A 22,849-nucleotide genomic window follows, 5' to 3' on the forward strand; every position below is an offset into this window, starting at 1 on the left:
TCTAGTCTTCTGGCAAACAGGTAGTGTTCCTAAAACAAGAAGCCCTCTTGTTCCTGCCTAGAATTGCAATATGATTGACACATGTGTCTCATTTGAATATGGGTTTATAAATTAGGAGATGCTTTTATTCGTATTACCTTGTTTGATAAAGTTGTGCTTGGTTTCTTTTTTTTTTTTACCTTCTGAATGCATTCTCTGCCTTCCTGGGGAATCTGTAAGATATATGAAAGCTTAAATAATAATTCATTTTTGTATTTCAATCCCCTATCATTAAGCAAAATACAGTGCAATTGTTTTCATAATGTCAACTATTATCTTTTGGATTATGTATTGACCATCTTTATGCTGCAGAAGACCCTTTGTGGCAAAACATGATAGCAATAAAAAAAATAACAGAAATGGTCACTATCCCCTTCACCATCAAAGTGTTTGCCATTTCCTTTTATACAAAGCATTGTTGCAGAATACTTCCATATCCCATTTAGTCATTCTGTCATTCAATCTAATAACTGAAACAATAAAAAAATTCCTTAAAAAGTACCACATAGATGACAGCCTTATTACACAAAGAATCTAGAAAGAGCGATATGCATTTATAATGACAATATAAATATTTTCAAGGCATTCAATTAATCCAGCCACTAGATTATGTATATATTTACATCATGTCTGATACCACAAAAATAATTTAGTTCTATTATTAATCAAAAGGAGTAAAGGGATTACATTGCAGGAATTATGGCAGATAGGTTTATAGATGATAAAGTATATGCCAGGTGCTATGAAATGCAATTAGCATAATGTTTGGCGTGGGAAGAGCTAAATCAGGAAAATTGAATGTGCTTATGTAAAAGAGCTAAATGAATCCAGTGAATATAATCTTGACCATTTGCCATGATTTCTTCTCTTAAGAGGTTCTCTGATAGAATTTCATTCTCATTTAATCAGTGTATTAAGGGACATAACAGATTGATGCAGGTTTAGCAACCTGGCCCAATATAAGGTAGTTATATTTCTTGTCCCATAGTCATTGCAGCTGAGGCAGAGTAATATCACCAGATCCATTCCAGAAGTCCATACTTTCCTGCTGTTGAGGCCCCACAGCAGTTTGGCTTTTGTTTTGCTTGAGCTATAGGCACTCAAATTATCCCTGGATGTCATGATATAATATAGAACCTATTTTTTTGTTTGCTTAATCTAACCAAAGTGAATTTGTATTGTGAGCAACAAAAAGAATCTTTATTACATGAAGATATTAAAAGAGATATTTTCTGGAATTTAGAGAATGACTTCTAAGAAGAAATAAAAATATGTACTTTAACTATAGACCCTAAATAATATGTAAGAACAAGTCAAGAAGTTTGTTATGCAAAATCATGAACATTTACTATTTATTAGTTAAGGCATTTATCTAGTAAAAAATATTATTTTTTGTATATTCTGGATCCTCTGGTTATAATGATGAGTTTGGAATCAGCACCAATCCCTGAATTTATCAAATTGACATTTGTCTTGCATCAAATTGACACAGAAGAGGGATTGTGTATTACTTAAAAAGATACTTAAATTCCCTATGATGTTACAGTGACATTTCACTGTTATAGTACCTCAATATGCTGAAATATTTCTTCATGGAACTTAAGCAATTCCTTTAGTTTCCTGCTTACTAGTGCAAGGAAGATAGCGTGTGGAAATATGGATATTTGGAGCTCTATTCAGAGGTTAGGTATTCTGGAGAATGGTCTGTCCAAATTAATTCAGATGATATTTAACCCTGGTCTTCCATTTTGGACCTTCCTGTTCCTTGTTGCATTGTAACACTGGATCATTTTGGATAACTGCAGAGTTCTAGTAGTTTCATCCTTATCTGTTTTGTCTTTATCCCGTAAACAATGGGGTTCATGGTAGGTGGCACCAGTAAGTAGAGGTTTGCCAAGAGAATAAGGGTGTGCCTGGGCACATGGTTTCCAAAGCGATGGGTAAAAAAGGAAAAGAAAGCCAAAGTGTAGAATATCAAGATGACACATATATGAGCTCCACATGTTCCAAAGGCCTTTGTCCGGGCTTCCCTAGATGGTAGTCTTAAAACTGTCCTCAGGATTACCCAGTAGGACAGGGATATGAGAACAAAATCCAGCCCTGTAGTGAGGAGAGCTGCAGTGAGCCCATAAATACTGTTAAGGGCAAAGTTATTGCAGGCCAGCTTGGCAATGCCCATGTTCTCGCAGTAGGTATGGTGGATGATGTTGCTCCGGCAAAAGTGCAGACGGAGAATGAGGAGGACACCAGGGATAACTACAACCACACTTCGAACCGTCAGAGCCAGGGCCACCTTGCTAATGAGAGAGCCCGTAAATACAGTTGCATAATGGAGTGGTGCACAGATAGCCACATAGCGATCAAAAGCCATGGCCAGTAGAACAGCAGACTCAGAGAGGAACAGAGCATGAACAAAAAACATCTGTGTGAGACACGCATGAAACGTTGATGGGGAAGGGCCCTGCCAGAAGATAAGAAGCATTTTGGGCACTGTGACAGTACAAAGAAGAACATCATTGAGTGCCAGCATAGCCAGGAAGAAATACATGGGTTCATGGAGGTTCCTGTCCCAGGCCACCACTGCCATAACTAGGCCATTGCCTGTCACCGCCAAAAGGTACATGAAGCTGAAAGGAATGGAGATCCAGATTTGGAAGTCTTCTAATCCTGGGACTCCAGTTAGTAGAAAGACAATGAGGGGAGTGGATGTATAGTTGGATGTTGTTACGGAGAGGTAGCCAAAGTCTGTTACATGGAAAACAGAGAGAAAAGAATATAAGTAAAAGTAGAAGAAGAATATTTCCTCATTCTACTGAAGACCTAACCATTAATTTTGGCATGATGATATAGAAGAATAAAATGATTTGAGAAAAATTGCTAAATAACTAAATGATTATGGGCAAAACACTTTTTTTTCTTGGAGACATCTTGTTTTTTTAAAAAAAGGTAGAAAAATTAAGAGTTAAATCTCTTATTTTTGTAAAGCTAATTGTGGTGTCCACACAATTTATGTGTATGAGTTTCAAACTTTTAACAGTACTATATATATACAAGTAGTTTTTGCCTTTCTAACTTGATAATAAATTCTCAAATCCCAAACATAACTTTTTGTCTTTTCATAAAACTGGATAGAATTAATATTCCATTCTTTGATGGACAGATTTATTGGGAGGGAATGGGTTGGTTGGTAGAATGGTACATAACTAGAGCCAGCATGAAGGCTCCATTTCATGTTTCCCTTCCTAAGGGTGTAAAATATGTTCATGTGCCCTAATTTGTATAAAATAAAGAAGTTTTATCCATCTGTCTTTCATTTGAACTGTTGAAGATAATGGTTGAATTAATGTGTAAATTAAACTGTTATGCAAAAGTTATATTATTCATACCTTAATAAGCACTGACTCTCAAAGATCATGGAATGGAATCAAACAAGACAAAAATTCAGAACATTCTCATTCAGAACAAGAAAGTCACTGAAGAATATTAAGGCTCCTAATTATTCAATAGCTATCATTAAAAGAGACTTCTACAGACTACAGTGACTATAATTTTTATATTCACCAACAAAAGTATAAGATCAAGTTTTAGCAACATTTTATTTTTATTTAATCTTTATTGTATTTTTCATTACCATTTAGTCTTCTTACACTCCCCTCCCCACACTTAAAAAAATAGCAGTAGTTCTTACTTTTCATATGTCAAAAATTATAAAATACAAGGAGTTTTTCTTAAAAAATGCCTGAAATATAAAATTAATTTTCACCAGGGTTATAAAACACTAATTTAATTACTCACATTTGTAATCAAATGCTATACTTTTGGCAAAGGCATCATGTATGTTTATAAAGACTTTTTGACTACAAATCTTAGGAAGTTTCAAAGTTATATTAGATAGTAAATGTGTTCTTCCAAAAAAGGCCTCCAAAATGTAGAATCTGCATGGCTCTAGTTTTCATGTAGAATTGCTACACCATCAAGTAGATGGAAAACTACACTGCATTCAAGATCTCTAACTATCATCCCTTGAATTAATTGAAATCCTTTTCAAATATCCCAGACCTTAGTGACAAAGTAGGACCCATTATCACATTATCAATACAAATTTTATTCTTTTCCCTCTCTCTCTCTCTCTCTAATCTCTATCATCTGCCTCTGACAATTCAGATAAAGAAAAAAAAACAAAAAAAGTCTCATCAAAAGACAAACACAGAGAAGACATGACATGTATTTTAAAGAAACTCCAAGAGAAAGATTCCTTAAATGGCTATTTTGTTAACAATATAGAGGTATAATCAGCCTTGTAAGATTGAGCTTTTGCTCCATTTTCAATGCCTGTCTTTGCTCTGTAACCACCACACAGAAAATATCAGCATATTTAAATGGGAGACATATCACATATCAGCACAAGAATGGACAATATAACAGTGTTGGTTTAAATAATAATTACAAATATTTATCAAGGTTTACAAGTGCTGAACAATTTCCTAAAACATATTCTAACCACTTGACATGGATTTTCCAATCTGATGGAAAATCACTACTATATGAAGTAGTGGCTACTACTTCACCACTACTATATGAAGTAGCTATTGTTAGTGTCCCAATTTTACACAGAAGGGAACTCAGTTACTGAAGGACTTTCCCTAGGTCACATCACTAGTAAATACATAAAGCCTGTTCTAAAATCCAGAGACCCTAATTGCAGAACCCACAGTTTTAACCACTACACTATTCTAATTTACCTTTTAGATGCATGGTTTTTCTAAATCTTTGGAACCATAAATAAATAGATCTTGAGTTTCCTCCTAAGGTCTTAAGTCTTAGGTTTTATGAGCTAGATAATCATGTCTAGCCTATAAGAATTCAGAGAAGATATATATATATGTGTGTGTGTGTGTGTGTGTGTGTGTGTATTTACATATACATACATACATGCATATATATAGTCATCTGTATTGTACATCAATATTTATAAAAACAACTCAAAGAATACCTCTGGGCCAAGAAGTCTTGTGGGTATTTTACATGCTGAGTAATTGCTTTAGCATCTGAGACCTGCAGTTAGTATTTGGATTAACTGACTAGACCTAACTTTTATAATAACAATTCATGTGTATGGACACACTACCTTGATTAAGAGAAGAGTATATAGGCTATGGTTATAAATCCTGCTTTTTAGAAGAGATTATAGATGATAAGATTAAGGAAAAAAATACAAACCTATTATTAATTAAGAGAAGTTTGCAGATATATATTTACTTGAGGGGAAAACAAAAATTGACTCATTAAATTAATAGCTAGACAAGTGAGGCAAGTTTATTGCTAAGGTTAGAAAATATCATTAAAGTAAGAAGATTCCTTTAGTGGAGAGAAATAATTATGATGCTATCCAGTCTTTGGAGATGTAAATCAATGCTGGTTCTCTTCATATATTTTATTTTAAAAATTAATTATGTTTTTATTCTTGAACTCTGAAATTTCATGCCCTCTTAGTTCAGAATGATTTAGCAAATCACCTGTTTTAATTTACCAATCTGCAGTCATCATGAAATTCTTCTGTTGACACTCATGACCTCCATCACCAGTGTTGGGAAATTTAATATAAGTCAGAAGACACTAAATAATATAAAACTGTGCTTCCTATTCCACTTATGAACATTCAAGATAGGGTTCTTGAAAATGGCATTCTTTTAGAATTTTCCTGCATGACAAAATATAAGTTTTAGCCTCATCTGTGTTTAGCCTCATACCTCAAAAGATGGTATCTAATCATAGACATCCAAGTTGCTCCAAAACAAAATAATTTTCTCAATTGGTTTTCTTTAATGTCTACATGAGTTTTGTAATTTTTTTGGCATAGTTTATAGTTTTGATTCTTTTTTGTCTACTTTGTGGTTTATGTCTCAAATAATTTGTGACCATTCATTTACATCTTTATTTTTTCAATGCATATTTTGCAGGTCACATGCATTGCTTGGTTCTTGTTAGTATAAATACTTCAGTGAAAAGAATAGACATGCTCCTTGTCTTAAACAAAAAGATACTCTGCAGTGAAAAAATTATTTTTCCCAGATAAAGGCATTGAGTTAAAAAATAAGAGTTTTGGAATGATATTAAATATGAGAAAGGTAAATGAAAAACTAAAAAATAACAATTTCAGAAAATATCCATCTGATTTTCAGAGAATCTGCACTCAAGGTGAAGTAGGCTGGCAATAGATTGTTTAGAAATACAGGTGAAACAAAGTCTGCTGAGTCAAAGGTACCATAAGTAGTTTCCTAGAATACATAGAAATAATGTGGCTATTTTCTTCTATTACTTAACAAATCTTACTTTTGTACTATTATTCATAGTATTTTTGTCTCCAAGCTAGGATTTTAATCTATATGAATTATGAGAAATTTTATGCAATTAATGTCTTGGTTCTGTGGATAGTATCTTATTAACTATATAGACATTTTTATTATACTATTAATTATAGAATATATGAGCAAGAGTCTTGTTTTTTTAAAACATGTTAACCTATTTGTTTTACTATATCTGTATTTTGTGGTTGAAAGGAAGGTGGTTTGACTTGATAAGAAAGAAAAAAGAGAGAAAGAAAGAGAAAAGAAAAGAAAGGAAAAGAAAAAAATAAAACAAAAGAAGGCCAGCCTTGGCTGGTGTGGCTCAGTTGGTTTAAGCGTTGTCCCATAAATCAGCCAAAAGGTCATGGGTTCGATTTCTGGTCAGGGAATCATATCTCTCTCTCTCTCTCACTCCCTCTCTCTCCCACCCCACTCCTGCCCTCTCTTTAAAATCAATAAGAATGTCCTCAGGTGAGGATTAAAAAAAATAAAAGCCACAAAGTTATGTATAGTAATGCTGAGTAAGGTTGATGCTGCCCTGACTATATTACATTAATTTAGGAACACTACATTATGAAGGGGCACCTCAAATAAACGTAATTACCTTCTAGAGGTGGGCCCCTTGTAGTACAACCTTCCCAGGCTAGGTGGGCATTTTAAGAACCCATCTATATCAGTGTACCAACTGGTGGTGTCATTAGAGGCTGAATTCAGCTTCAGTTTTTTTTGAAGACCCTTTAAATGTCATTGCCCATTTCATGATAGGTATGTTATGAGTGCACCTGTGCTGAGTGTTCAGCAGTTTTTGACCAAAAATGGCATGACCAGCGTGCCTCATCCTTCTTATTCACCAGATCTAGCCCTGAGAGACTCTTTTTTTATTTTTTATTTTCTTTTCCCCGGATGAAAAAAGTCCTCAAAGCGAAACGTTTTGCTGATGTGGAAGAGGTGGAACAAAGAACAGCGGAAGCACTAAAAGGCCTCAAAATGGACAAGTTCAAAACTGTTTTGAGCAGTGGGAAAAACATCTTGGTAGATGTATTGCATCAGATGGAAAGTACTTTGAAAGTGACTGAAGTTTAAACATGTAAGAATAAATACACAATTTTTTTGTAAATAAATTCCAGGTTTTTTGAGTCCACCTTAATCCTTCAAAAATTTAAATACTATGTAGATGGACTGAAAATACAAATACATGAACTGATATACTTGGTGACAGTGTTGATGATTATGATAATTATAGTGACAATACTGATTATGTTAAGTAGGCCAACAAAATTTTTGACAAGAGTTTAATTTTTGTTTCCTTCTTTCTGTGTCTATATTATAACATAAGGCAGGAACATATATGTGTTACTGCAGATGGAAAATACTGACTATTGCACTCACGAAAGGAAGGAGGAAAACTTAGAGAATGAATAGTAACTGTTGCAATGACTGATTGGATATAAACTTCTTTGAGCAGGAAATGCCCAAAGAAGAAAAATTCCTAAAAATATTAAGCAACTTTATATATTGTTAAATAGATACATAATTAGAGTGGGCATTAGTCCATTAAGAAAATAATTGATATTAACTGCAGTACTTAGAAGCATCAAAAGTAAAATGGTGCAGGATTATATGTTAATGTAAATCAAAGAAGAAGACAAAGGAGATACTGTCTTGGAAGAAATTTCGGATATAACAATGGGTCACTTTAAAAAATTTAGTCAAATAAGCTTGCATTTTTAAAATGCCTTAGGTGTCATTTGATTAGAAAAGTGCCATAACCATCCTCACAGTACTTCCTGACTTACATATAGTCTTTATTAATTGATATACTTTACAAAATTGTATCAATCACCTAATAGTTATAAAATTTAAAAGTTTCCTCCTGAGAAGTTCAAGATGGCACTATTATTGTATCTATGAATTAGAGAAGACACAGACTAGTTAATAATTTTATTGGATTAATTAGTATTTTTAAAAATGACTTTTCTGTTTGAGGGTCTTGGGGTATTCAGGCTAACATGCAAGTTACGTGTTTTCTGAATATCTGGATTACTATCTCTGGAGAGTGAAGCATGCCATACATATTTCATTGTTTTTAGATACATCCAAACATGGACCCCTTTGACGTTGTCCAATCCAGTTCAGCCTATGAGTACAGGTAGAAGCTCATAGGAAGAAAGATTACAATTCTTGGATGAGATTTTTATTTTTTGTTCTGTGACTAATAGGACATGGTTATTTGACAGCAATATTTATCTTTGGGAAGTATGTAAATATACTGATGCAACAATAATAAACACCAACAAAAGAAAATACAAATAAAACTTAATCAAGTACCTATTATATAAATAAAAACAGAGATGGAGAAGGAGGGAAGAAGAGAGTCAGAGAGAGAGAGACAGAAAGAGAAAATAATGAGAAGAAAGGAAGGGAGAGTAAAAGGAAGGAAGGAAGGACGGACACAGAAGAAGGTTCACTTGACAAGAACCATGAGAAGGGATTAATGTGCTTAGATGGACCCCTTATGGTCAGCCGAGGCCCAGATTTTATTAATAATAAGAGCCTAGTGGCTATTTGTTGACAGGAACTTCTCACATACTCCTGCTGGAAAAATCTCAGCCTGAACTCTAGGCTTCCCATACTGTGTTCACTTGTTTATACCATCTGAAGTGAACAAGTGCAGGGAAACCCTGGTTTCCTTTTTCTACTAGTCTGCCCTGTTCAATTAGATCTGCACAATTTGGTTAACTAGTTTACACAAAACGGTCCTAATTGGGAGTCTGTGTGAAAACTTTTGTTATAAAAGTCAGCCTCCCCTTTTGTCTTGGTGGAAACACAATGCAGGTTGCTATCTGAATCTGTGTCTCCCAAGGCTGCAGCTCTCTTTGCTCAGATAAATGCCTTTTTATTCTTCATTAGTCTGAAATTAATTTTGGGTTTTGGAAGAAACGAAGGATTCTAAATCACTCTTTAGCTACTTCAATCTTTATGTTCTACCCTTGATGGCCAAAATCTCAAAATATTTATCTACACCAATTTACCTACTCAGTCAAATTTCCTTCATGAATTTTTAAAACACTGAATCCTTTCCCATCACTTTGCAAACATTGGTCATGATAAGTTTTCCATTGTTTTTCTAAATCTAATGAATGCTTTTCAGTAACGAAATTAAGTCACTCTTCTGTGATTTTGGCATATTCATTCTGCTGTTTAAAACACCTTTTCATTTGGATAAATTGACATCATGTTCTCCTAACATTTATATTGCTTTCTTATCAGACTATTTTTAGCGATTCAACTGTACCCTATTATAATAATCAAGTTTTTCAGTATACTCATACTGTTTCCTTAGTCAAATTGTCCACTCCCATGATCTCAAACACCATGTTTATGAACATTGCTTCCAAATTCATTATTCAAGACACTGTTTTCATCAGAGCTCTGATATATATATATATATATATATATATATATATATATATATATATATATATATATATCAAACTCCAGGCTGGAATCAAGTGTATCAAATAAAGAAAGTTTAAAAAATAATATGTCTAAAACAAATGCTATTCACCTACACATTTCTTATATCAATATATAACATCATCATTTGTAGTTTCTTATTCCAAAAAGCTAAACATGATTGGTACCTCCCTTTCTCTTACCCTTCATAGCCAATTAATTGTGAAGTCTTGCAATTCCTTGCTCTAACATTACTATATCCTGTTATTATGACTCTTTTATCTAGTTTTCTGCTGTCAACTCCTGCCTCACTCATTTGTTCAATAATGGGACTAATGTTCTTATACACATGTTTGATCATTTCACCATTGTAATTGCAATTCATTAGTAGTTGCATATTGTTCTGGGAATTAAAACTAAATTAAAATCTCATTCTTCATAACCCTATTTCTGCCTAATTTTCAAACATTTACACTTGAAATTTAACAGTCACTTATTCACCTGTTTTTCATATGGTCCAATTTGTTCTCAACTTTTCCTCTTCCCTCTTCTGTCTGCCTAAAAATTTCTTCTCTTTTATATTCCTCAGGTTATTTACCCTTAATCTTCCAACCTCAACTACATACCACTTGCTCAGGAAAGTTATTACATTCTCTTTGCTTAATTAGAGTCTTTCATTAGGCTGTCATTGTACTTGTCATTCCTTAATAAAGGCAATTATCATAATTGTAAATATAGATGCATCCTTAATAATCTTTGTTTTTATCACCTGTTATACTGAAGGAAAAGTACTCTTTTTGTTCTCTACTGTTTTCTTGTACTTTCGTAGTGTCTAATACTGCATCTGATACTATGAGAGTACTTAATAATTTTAATGGATTTTTATAAATGTTCCATGATTACTTCAAACTTAGTGTGTTTAAAGTGGGTTCCACTAAAAATATACATTCTTTGTCACTATCCTATTGAATGACAAGACATCACCTTGATTTCACAGGCCTGAAACTTAAGCATCAACTATGAAACTACTCTCTGTTCACCAACCCACAATCAGTTATTAAGGTGTCTTTATATATCCTAAGTATTTATCTGTTATTTTTTATTCCCCCAACCACTAAAAAATCTATTCTCAATTGTGATTTTGAAATCATTTCTAAACTCTTGTTCTTCAAACTTTATGAACAACTTAAAATGCCATGAATAAATCTTAATCATAAAATATGAACAAAAAAGCATAATGAAAAATTTATATGCAATAAGATCCTATGTTCCTAACATAAAAAGAAGTTAAGGGGAAAAATCTTTGAGATAGAGAGATTATGAATCTTTCTATTTCAAAAGTCCTTTAATGTACTTGCATGAAGTCATTAAGGGGAGACAAGGAATATAGTGGAGAGAAGGCTCAGCATCATAGTTTCAGCATAATAGTTACTCATCTAACTTCTATGAATAAGGAAAGTCCTATTTCACTGCATCATGTATTTTGACATCAACACCATTTTTAAAAAGTCTAAACAATAGATATGCTTCCAAGATCATAAGTAGAAATGTTTCTAGATTTAAATGAAAAATATTGGATGACTAAGATTAATACAATTTTCACATGGCAACTATGCCACCAATGTCACTGAAATGCAAAGGACTAAGTCAATAAAATGCCAAGACACTTAATTGTCATGTCTGTAATATCCTCCAGCAAACTTTCAGAAATCTTTCCTGGGATGTGTATTAGGAAAACTCAGTTCCATCACTTCTCCTATATCAGTAAGACACTTAAGTTCTTTAATACTTGAGTCCTTATAAAAGAACAAAATTTTTAGAAAATATTACAAAAATGTTAAGTTACTGAACACATGGCAACTACCATTATTTTTTTACCTTAATAGACAACAAGGTGGGAACTGACTGAGGGAGTGGGGAGGAGGGTGGGCAGGGCATGGGAGAGCAAAAGGGGAAAAATTGGGACAACCATAATTGAACAATAAAATAAAATTTACTGAATAAAATTCAAGGGTTCCACTATATTTTCAATGAAAACCACTTCTTTACCCTGCTTTGGATCTGCTGGGTCTTTACACTATAGATGATTGGATTCATCAGGGGTGGAAATAGAATATAAATGTTTCCCATAAGAACATGAACCAAAGGTGAGAGGTGCTTTCCAAAGCGGTGTACCATGGTGAGACCAATGATGGGAATATAGAAAACCAGGACAGCAGAGATGTGGGAAACACAGGTCTGCAAAGACCTGAGCCTCTCTTCCTGAGATGCAACTGCCAGCACTGTATACAAGATGAAAACATAAGAGATGAGAATAAGGACAGCATCTATGAGCAAGACGAAAATCACCAGAATCAGGGCATATAAGCTGTTGAAGCGGATGTCAGAACAGGCCAGCCGGAGTAGGTCCTGGTGCAGGCAGAAAGAGTGGGAGAGCACGTGGGGGCGGCAGTAATGGAAGAACTTTAAGCGGATGATGACAGGAAGAATGGACACAGAACTTCTCATCACAATGGCCACCATGAAATTAATGATTCTTCTATTTGTCAGGATGGATGTATATCTCAGAGGATTGCAGATTGCAGTAAAGCGATCAAAAGCCATGACAAGAAGGACTCCAGACTCTGTGCTAGAGAGACCATGGACAAAATAAGCCTGTGTGATGCAGGCATCCAGGCTGATTTCCTGGCTGATCCCCCACAGGATCCCCAGCACTGTGTGCACTGTAGACAGCCCCATACATAGGTCAGTGAAGGCCAGCATGGCCAAGAAGTAGAACATGGGCTGGTGTAGGCTTGGCTCAGTTCGGATTACATGCAGCACCAGGGAGTTTCCCAGAAAAACCATAGCATAGATGGAGGAAAGAGGAATTGAAAACCAGGGAGAATACTGGTCTAGGCCAGGGAACCCTGTAAGGATGAATATGGAAGAATTGATAGAAGCAGAGGAAGCAGGCATGAATATTTGAAGGTAGTTTTCAAAGTATGATAAATATTTATTCACAGTTTTGTTTAAATTGTCTATTGTCCTTGAGAATGATCAAATATAGCACAGCCACTCAGAATACAACACAGGTAAAAGCAGTTGTAGAACTCCTGGGCCGCTCAAGTCTTTGGGAGAAGTCACAGCACAAGATGATTTCATAGGGAACCTTCTTAATATACATTTCAGAGGTTACAGAAGCAAGGCAATGTCTGACAATTTTAGGAAAATCAGATCATTAACTTCATTGACTTTTAGTCTCTCTGAGCACCTGTCACCACACAAAGCAGGTGACAGTGACACCTCAGGCTGCTGCTGCTCTGCTGCTCTTGAGTCAGCCTCAGGAATGCTTTCTTCCTTATCAGTCCTTACTGTACAGGGAGACAGGAGGCTCAGATTTATGAGGAGTGAAAAGCATTGTGAAGCAGGTGATCCCAGGCTCCTGGGAGACCACTATTCCCTCATGGTCAATGATGCAAGTGAAAGATTCTGCCAAGAATATTTTTTCGGCAGTGATGATAGAAAACTTGCTTATTAGATCAGAAAAATATGATTCTAAAAGTCATAATATATCTTCAACCCTTTATATCTATAATAGCTACAACTATAACATATATACTTACATTATCAAACTAAATTATATAAACAAAGTTTATCCCAATGACAAGGCAATTTTGGGTGTTGCTTATTCACGTATTCAGTCATTCGTTTACTCATAAGCCCTGTACACAGTATCAGCATAGAAGCAACAGAAAGTTTATAGTGGCTGTGTTCTTTTGGAGCCTACAATCAAGTGTGGAAAGTATGGAATATAATAAAAATACATATACAAATTCATATAGGTATCCTAACAGTGAAAATATGCCATAACACTGAAAATTTTGAAAGACTGGTAATAGTATATAGCTCAATGACAAAATTAGAATATTATATATCTGATCAAAGAAGTAGCATAAATAAGACTTGAATGAAAAGTGTTGGGGAAATATCTGGGAGATTCAAAATATTTCAATTTAGGGTAGGTTTTGTTTTTCTACCACCACTAGAACTACAATGAAAATATTTGACCAAATTCAAACTTCAACACATCTCAAGGCAACCCACTTTATTGTATTTGATTTTTTTAAAGCCTGTTTTGACCTATGTACAGTAATGTTCAGGAGGTTGAGGCATATCTCTTTTGGATACCCATTTTGTTTAAACTCTTGGTGTCCAGAATTGAGCATAGTAACTGTCAAATAGTTGTTGAAGAAATAAGTGAATGTTTGTCTAGAATTCATACAGCAGAGATGCAAATGTCCCTTCTTATAGTTTTAAAATAATTTTCAAGATATTTTGCTTAAAGTGAACTATTAACGAATGAAAAGGTTGCTACTTTGAAGTCCTAAATATATTTATTATATTAAACATTTAGCATAAATATCTTCTGTGATATGTTATAAAAATACATGACTTTAAGTTTATACTTCCCTTAAGTACTGGGGGAATGTTAGCAATTTTACTATGTCCTACTTTTCAGTGTTTAATGATGTCCCAGAGTCTACCAAAGAGTATGGGACTACTAGACTATTTGACCATTCCAACTTTATTTTTACTTTTTAATAATTATTGTGTTTTTTAAATTAAACCTAATTTATTTTGCAGAAGCCAGCAAATGTTCAGATATGGTTTGTCTTCAATATACATTTATTTTTAGCAAACATGCAAATTAATTTGGCATGAGGAACATCTTTCTCTCTAGCTCTCTTTGAAAATTGTTTTTCATAACACAAAAAACAGTACAAATATTGTCCAAAAACTATTTACATTTTTACCCTCCTATATTACTAACATTAATATATATTGAGAGGAAAGAATAACTGCAATGATTTATCTTTGCCATTCATGTGTGATTCAGCAGTATAATTAAAAACTTATAATGTTTTTAAGATAAATACTTTGAAAGAAATTTAATAAATCTTATTTTTGTTCTGCAATGGAGCCACTACACCAAAGCATTTAATTGGAACTGTTGAGTTTCTGCTTGTAGAATATTAATTCCAGCCTATTAGCTTTTCTTTTTGTAGCTCAATGCTACCCCCTTTCACTGAGTGAAATCACAGGGGGAAAAAAAAGCAATTGCTTTTGTCCTCCCTACAGCCAGCATCATGGAAAGCAATACATCACAAGTTACAACATCTGAATTTAGTTTGACTATATTTTGTCTCTTATACTTAAAATTATTTTGTATTATAGTACTTACTGGGTATCTAAAATCAACATTAATTTTAAGTTGTTATAAAGCCAGACTTTTAGAGGAATTTGAAATAATTCATGAACCATGTCTGAAAAGAGGTAATTGCTTCTAGCCTATTCTTTTGCACTTCAAGTAAAAGAATTTTAGGTATCAGTAATTTAGTGAAAAACAATACTTTCAAGACACATATTACTTATTCACATCTTTATATTATAAACAAGAATATGATACTTTTGACAGTAGCTTATGGACAAATTTTAAAATATATTTCCTTTAGTATAGCATAAGTATCAAGGGAGCATGTTATACATGATTCTGTTAGGTCTCTTATGAGCCTCCTTTCCAGAAAAAATATTATATAAAATTTCATGATTAAAAATTAAAATCTAAAGTTTTAGATTTAATTTAAAAATATGGTATGTGGGCTGGGTCATTGTATTATCTATGTTATGATATACAATGTAACATGAACAAAAGAATCTAAAGAGAAATCTATCTCAAATTTCAAGAAAGGTGTTAAGAGCATATAGAGAAGTGACAACCTTTTTGGTCAGACAGTGAAAGAAGACACAGGATTCACCTAAAACAGTAAGCAGCACAGACGTATGCAATGCCAATTCACAGAATGAGAACAAAATCAATTTGAAAGTTTACTGTGAGACCCACACATTTTGGAGAAAAATTTCCACACCAAGTAGATGTGGACTAGAATAAAAACATAGGCAGTATACACCACCACAATAAAAATGGTTAGTAAGATGATATTGAATATGGATGGCTCCCATGGATCCATGACAGCACAGCTGCTAATTGGTAGTAACTCCTGGAGAAATAGTCCTTCACATGCCTGAAATCCATGGTTGATTCCTTGAAGCTGCAGAAAGTCCATTCTGCCTGAGCAGGGGGCAATGTCCAGATTTTGATTCCTGTCCTTGCTACTCCACAGAAGAATGATCCAGGGTTACTTCACTGAATTGCTGTTTCTTCATTTTCTGGTTGGGTGTTGCTCCCTGCAACTTAGGTGAGCAACCACTCTTTGGCATTTCTCTAGATACTGTGAGCTTCCACTTGGCTGGGAGCCTCTCAGCATCCCAGAGTTGGGTATTTGGTCCAGCCATCTGCACTACTGCCAAAACTCCAATTCTGCCAGACTGATTATGGAGATTAATTATTGACAAAAGGAAAACACTCCCATCCAAACTTGAGTCCAACTGCACTGCTCTAGTGAATTCTTCCAGAAGAGAAACCCGGCTGCACTACTCATTGTGTTTATATCTTCCATGAATATTATTATAGCTATCAAGCAAGTAGTTTTGGCCCACATCTCCCCCTATAGTATACTAAGCTACTGCTTGTAAATGGTTATAAGTAAGGAAGCCAAATAGCATTTTTTGACAAAAATTACCATATTCTTAATGATAGTAATAATAAAAAATGTACATATTTTATTCTGAAAATAATTATTTCATTTGTTGTTAGTATTGAGTTTCATTCAGGATGCATAAGTTGTTGGAAGTTTGGTTTCCAACTAATGGTGAATTAATATGGATTTTATTATTCTTGTGATTTTTTTTCTTACTTGGTGATTCTGGCCAGTGATTAGAGATTCAAAGAGCAGAGTAATTGTTCTACTATGTGTTTTTTTTTAACATTTATTTAAGTATAGTTGGTATATAACCTTATATTAGCTACATGAGTTTCAGGTGTACAAGATAGTGATTTGGCATTATTATAACATAGAATGTGATCTCTTACCACGCAAACTTTAATACAACATTATTGACTATATTCCCCTACCCCTTATTCAGCCATCATCTTTCTATTATGTAAGAAGGAAGAACAGCAAAATCTTTGGGTGCTCTGAATGATAGTCAAGAAGCATTTTGAAGATCCTATCTTCACATTTTATACCTTACATTCCCTTTCCTAATAAACATTTCAAATTGGCTAGAAACTTTTTCAGGAAATTATAACTAAATGATTATTTTCACTCATTTAGCAAATACTAAGAACCATTTTTGTGCAAAATACAATATTATACTCAAGTGATGATGTGACTAACAGCAAACACAATTTCTGGAGATGATATTTAACTGGGGATGCAAATATGCCAAGGATCTTATCACTGAATGAACAACCATAATGCCAGCCTCTTCTTCCTCTTCTACCAACAATAATGAAAGGATTAGATTTTTAAAAACTGTTACTATTCCCCTAAGCAATTTTACATGATTGTGTAATCTTCAATCAAAGTTAAGTGATTATCAAATTCACTTTCAAAACTGAGGCAGCAATTTAATTCTCTTTTGGTCTCTAGATTTTAGCAGAGTTCACACTATAGGGCAAATTCTCAATAAGAATGTTTTTAATAAAATAAGGATGAATATGTAGATTATATATAATGATTAGAGAGTGAAGCTACTGAGAATGAAGATGGAATCTTAATTTGATTGGTTTTCTGTATAATTTGCTGGGTACTAAATCATTGATTAAGCTACAAGCATGGCAAGAGCATCACCCTGCATTTCTTCTGTCCAGTGAAGAGTTTAATTACATTCTTTGTGTCTAATGATACTTTTATTCCACCAAAAGAGACGAAGTATCCTCATTCGGATCTGTTTGGTTTTGATAGTGTAGACAATGGGTTGAACAATGGAGGTGTGAGATAATGCAGATAACAGAGCAGCACACGGCTGGAAGGGAAAGCATGTTTCCCAAGTCTGTGGATCATGGATAGGCCAATGGGGAGTATGTAGAAGAGCAGCAAGCACAGAGGTGGGAGACACAAGTGTTGAGGGCTTTGAGGCGCTCTGCTTTGGAGGCAATGGACAACACTGTGTAGAGGATCAGACCATAGGAGAGGACAATGAGCACTGCATCCACACCCAGTGTGGAGAGTACCACAAAGAGACCATAGGCACTGTTGATGTGGGTGTTAGCACAGGCCAGCTTCATGACATCAGGGTGCAGGCAGTAGGAGTGGGAAAGCAGGCGACTGCGGCAGTAAGGCAGCTTCTTCAGCATGATGGGAGCCGGGATGTGGAGACCCACGCTGCGCAGCATGATGGCCAGGCCCAAGCTGGCAATCCGGGGACTCGTGAGGATGGTGCCATAGCGCAGGGGGTTGCTGATGGCCACAACACGGTCAAAGGCCATGGTCAGCAGCACAGAGGACTCCATGATGGAGAAGGTGTGGATGAAGAAGAGCTGGGCCAGACACACATCCACTGCCACCTCCCTGAGACCCAGCATGTAGATGGTGAGCATGGTGGGCAGTGTGGAGGCAGACAGGCCCAGGTCAGTCACTGCCAGCATGGACAGAAAGTAGTACATGGGCTGGTGCAGGGAGGGCTCTGACCTCACCACCCAGAGGATCAGGCTGTTTCCTGCCAGAGATGCCACATACATGGCACACAGAGGGATGGAGAGCCAGGTGTACACAGCCTCAAGGCCTGGGAGGCCTGATAGGAAGAAGGAGGTGCCAGTGTTGTTGGAGTCTGACATGATGACCTGGACAGACAGAACTCCAAGCAGATGAGCATTCACAGGGTCTATGATCAAAAGAGTTGCTGAGTCAGAGCCTGATTTGTTAACCATGACATTGCAAAAACTCCCCAGGATGCTTCTCTGATAACCATGGACTTGTAATTTGCTCAACTATTCCTGATAGCTCAAACATAAAGAGCCCTAAAAATAAAATGATTAGTTTGAATTATTAGAACAGCTCTTGAACATATAATCATGGCTCAGTAACCATGAAACAAAATTTACCTCAGACACATAATTATAGGCTCTTGAATCAAAGCAGTTGTTGTTTCATAAAAGGTATTGAGCCAGATCGTGTATCCCAAAGTAAAATCTTGGAATTTCTGTCTCCACTATGTGGTTCTGAACACTGATATTCCAGGGAGTCCTCTTAAATAAATATTAGCCAAAGCCAAAGACAAGACATTGAGGTGCCTGAAGGGAATTATAGCAGGAACCTGATTCAGGTGCCAAAACAATGAATTTCCCAATGAAATAAAAACTGAAACACAGTCCTAGAAAGGCACTGAGACAGTCTCAGGACAACTCTTCATTGTTTATATTTGAAAATGAAATCTAGTCCTTTCAGCTAATTATCAGAATTGGAGGTCTAAACTAACTCATTTCTTCAGTTCCAGTCATGTTCTCCTTTCATAACTTCTCCATGTCAGCCATTTTTTAAATTTTAACAATATAGTAAGGGGGATTCTAAAGAGAATTCTATTATCAAATATTATCATAAACTTATTCTGACACTTCTATGTGTGTATGCATACTCCCTACACACATTTTAAATAAATATTTTAATAGAAACCCACTACAAAAAATAAACATTATATATTTTGTATTTATGTCTTTTAATTTAAAATTTCTTAGTGGAGGTATATATGTATGTTGATACATAGTCTAAAAGTATAAATGTAATGCAATGCAACTATGATAGAATGATCTCTGACATTCCCGATATTTTATTGGTAAGGTCCTGGTGACAGTAAAAAGGCAAGAATTTGTCAAGAGATCAGATGTTTATTGTATAAACCTCATTGTACATCACAGTTGGGAGAAGGGCTGTCCTCTATTCCTCCAAGTTTTCTCTCCCCAGACCTTGAGGACTTCTCAATTGCCAAGCCATGTATTTTCTCCTATGGCCTCCTTATTTCCCAGTACCCAGTCAAAAATAACTAGTATTTTAATGTATTTTCCAGCATTTCCTCAATGAAAACCAAGCCAGGAGCTTTCTGGAAGTCCACAATGATAAAACATTTGAATAGCAATAGCCAATAAAAGCAAGTGAAATTTGAAGAATCATAAAATCCAACATTCAGGTTTGTGCGTGTGTGTTTGCTTGTGTGTTTGTTTTTTGCAGACATTGTCTTGAGTTGAAAGCTGTTATAATGAAAATTAATTTGTCTGGAGATATTTGCTCTAGTATTCAACTCCTTTCCAAAAAGTATCCCCATTTTGGATCCTATCACTTTTCTGAACATAGTCATGTGTAGGTCTCATCCTTCATGCTGGCACTTTCAGCTTTTGGTACTTTAAAATTACTTTTCAGTCCACAATCTCAGATCACCTCAATTCTCAGAAAGGGGAAAATAATATTTTATTATGCCTGGTTTCCAGGTTAAGAAATAGATATATAACCAATGAAGAAAATATTTTCTCTAAAGCCTCTTACTTAATAAAGGGTGGGTGCAAGACTGAAAAACAATTCTTGCTGATTTTGTTATTTAACTTCTAAAAATTTTAGTTTATGAGAAAAAATAAGGGAGGGAGGAAGGAAGGAAGGAAGGAAGGAAAAAAGGAAGGAAAATTTGAAAACAGAAAGTTCTCTGCTGCATTAAGGAAAGGCTTTGGAGAATTAGAAGCCTGGTGAGACTTCTATCTGGATATCTTCGTAAGCTAAAAACTCCCTTGAAATCCTGATTTTAAAAAATCCAAATATGATGGCAGCTTTAGGTGTTTCCTTATGTGAACACAGTCATTTTGAAAATCCAAAGTTTTGTTTAAATGTTTTTTCAGTAAAGGGCCTCTATGGCTACTGAAATTATAGCAATCTACAAGATTGATAAAATTACTGCTATGCTGAAGTATCACAAGCAAGATGGATGTGAAAACAGAGAAATAAGAAGAAAAAAACTGCATCTTGATAGGAGGACTACTTAAGTTAGTATTTTATATAAAGTATTATGGGAATAACTTTCAAGGAGGAAGCAGTTGGAGTAAGATCAGAATTGAAAGTAGCCATAAAGATGTTTATATATATATATGTGTGTGACTGGGAATGCATGCACTGTCTGTGCCTGTGTATATTGTGAGTGTGTGTGTATAATGTGATGGGTATATAAAGAAATATCAGGCAAAGGAAAGTGATGTGGACCCCAGCTCATGGGGTCTGCCACATTATGGATGGGGGAGAGATATTCACACGGACTGCTGAGTCCTGTGGAGGAAAAGGGTGAACATGGCTTTTTCTCCCAAGGGGAGCAAAAAGCTGTGGCCCTTGCCATGACAGGCCCTTATTGGGTTTCTTGGAACATTACATGATGATCCTCATTTACTATGCACAGGTTAGCTATAGGTGGTTACCTTTTACAGAAAACAAAGGAGCTGATGACACTAATCACATCACAGAAGAAGGATATTTACAAATGAAAAGGGAAAAGTAGTTGAACTGGTTATACTCCATACTGGGGAGTTTTAGCTGGGACTTTAGAAAGTTACAGTAAACACTTGCTGTCTCAATTCAGGGTGAGGGAGTTTTAGCAAAAGCAAGTCTCAAAGTGGCCTAGGTACATTGCAGGTTTGATTCCCCACCGGAGAACCTATCCATGGGCATGGGTCCTGTGCATCTCCAAGTAGGATCTGGGTCCACGCCATGCAGGATGGTCTCCTACAGGAAGGGACAATTAATGTTAGTGTTTAGGGTAGCTGGGAGACTGAATTGCACTTTAGCTTGTATGGGAATACCTGTAAGAAAAACAGTAGACAGAATTCTGAACCTAAGCAATCACAAAGGAAAATTTATTTGTTTATTTTAAAATTTTGAATTCTACATCTGGGCTTACTAACTATGCAATTATGATCCTCAAGGAGAATACGTTTTATGAAGTAAAAAATATTTTTGTCCTCTATTGCCCATGGCAATTGTCTATAGCAACTGAAGTGGGCCATGGAAGAGAGAAAAAGGTTAAATGTTCAGACACAATGTTTGTAACCACAAGTACTTACATGAAGGTAGGAGAAGTCCTTCCCCAACCCCAGGTTTTGAGATGGTGATGGCAGTCATGACCAAGAAAGTGCACATAATGGGATGACCCAACATGTTTTTATACAGAATCATAACTACAAAAGAGGGCAATAGTGCAATGACCACAGACATTTCTGTAAAAATAGTAATGCATTTTGAAGAAGACCAAATTGATTATCAGGTAATCTCTATTTTAAACTAGCCTTTGCTGTGCTGAGAAGCTAGACAACTTCTTTTACTCCTTCCATACACGGTTTTATGAATTTTCTGAAAAACAGAGGAAGTGTAGGAAATAATAATAAATGTGATAAGAAAATTGTTGGAGACTTTGGTTGTAGAGAAGGCTGCTTTCAAAATAACATTATGCACACTATGTATTGTGAACTTTCTGTACCACATCCTTCAACTCTGTACAATGTCTTACATTTACAAGATATAATTCAGGATTTTCATAACTAACTGAAAAATCCCTTCATAGACTTATATGAAAATACAGCACAGGAAATGCCCTTGGATAGAATCATCAATATTGCTTTCATTATCTTAATCAGGGCAAAAAATGAGCATGATAAAATAAGGATTTGGAATCCAACAACACATGAAACATGTCTTTTCTTTATTTCTTATATTTGACCAAGTATCTGAGTGGGAATCATTTTGGTTTTTTGGTTATAAATAACTATTGTTGCTAAAAAGAAGTTTAGTGATGGAAATTGTTGCAGAGCAAAAGCAGGGTGCACAGCTTTCAATTCTAGATTTATCACAAACACAAAGAACACATCAATCAAACTTCAGATTTCTTCTGGAGTTCTGTAAACTGCAATATTGCAATCCAATCCCTCTTTACCTGATTTTTTAATTTGATGATTCTTAGAAATTATTCAGGGCATATGTTTTGTGAAACAAAATGAAAACATATATTTCAATATTAAGAGATTGTCAACACAAATTTGTTGCAGATGATAAAACATTTCTTTTTAAAAATATTTTATTTATTTATTTTTAGAGAGAGGA

The 22,849-nt window shown here is 35.0% G+C and overlaps 2 protein-coding genes and 2 pseudogenes across 2 annotated transcripts; all 4 read right to left on the reverse strand.

The window, feature by feature from the left end:
- Nucleotides 1–1,825: 1,825 nt before the first annotated feature.
- LOC123819222 (olfactory receptor 52Z1-like) lies at nucleotides 1,826–4,794 on the reverse strand. The gene is made up of 2 exons (XM_045839536.1): nucleotides 4,782–4,794; nucleotides 1,826–2,784 (listed from the first exon to the last, which is right to left on the reverse strand). The coding sequence occupies exons 1-2, from the start codon at nucleotides 4,792–4,794 to the stop codon at nucleotides 1,826–1,828; spliced, it is 972 nt and encodes a 323-aa protein (XP_045695492.1).
- Nucleotides 4,795–11,861: 7,067 nt separating this feature from the next.
- LOC123819223 (olfactory receptor 51V1-like) lies at nucleotides 11,862–15,146 on the reverse strand. The gene is made up of 2 exons (XM_045839537.1): nucleotides 15,067–15,146; nucleotides 11,862–12,870 (listed from the first exon to the last, which is right to left on the reverse strand). The coding sequence occupies exons 1-2, from the start codon at nucleotides 15,144–15,146 to the stop codon at nucleotides 11,862–11,864; spliced, it is 1,089 nt and encodes a 362-aa protein (XP_045695493.1).
- A 551-nt stretch (nucleotides 15,147–15,697) lies between these two features.
- Nucleotides 15,698–15,918, reverse strand: LOC123819181 (annotated as a pseudogene).
- Nucleotides 15,919–17,606: 1,688 nt separating this feature from the next.
- LOC123819224 lies at nucleotides 17,607–18,564 on the reverse strand (annotated as a pseudogene).
- Nucleotides 18,565–22,849: the final 4,285 nt, after the last annotated feature.

This window comes from Phyllostomus hastatus, unplaced genomic scaffold (genome assembly GCF_019186645.2).
Source record: "Phyllostomus hastatus isolate PE091 unplaced genomic scaffold, TTU_PhHast_1.1 phas_contig_304, whole genome shotgun sequence".
Lineage (NCBI taxonomy): Eukaryota > Metazoa > Chordata > Mammalia > Chiroptera > Phyllostomidae > Phyllostomus > Phyllostomus hastatus.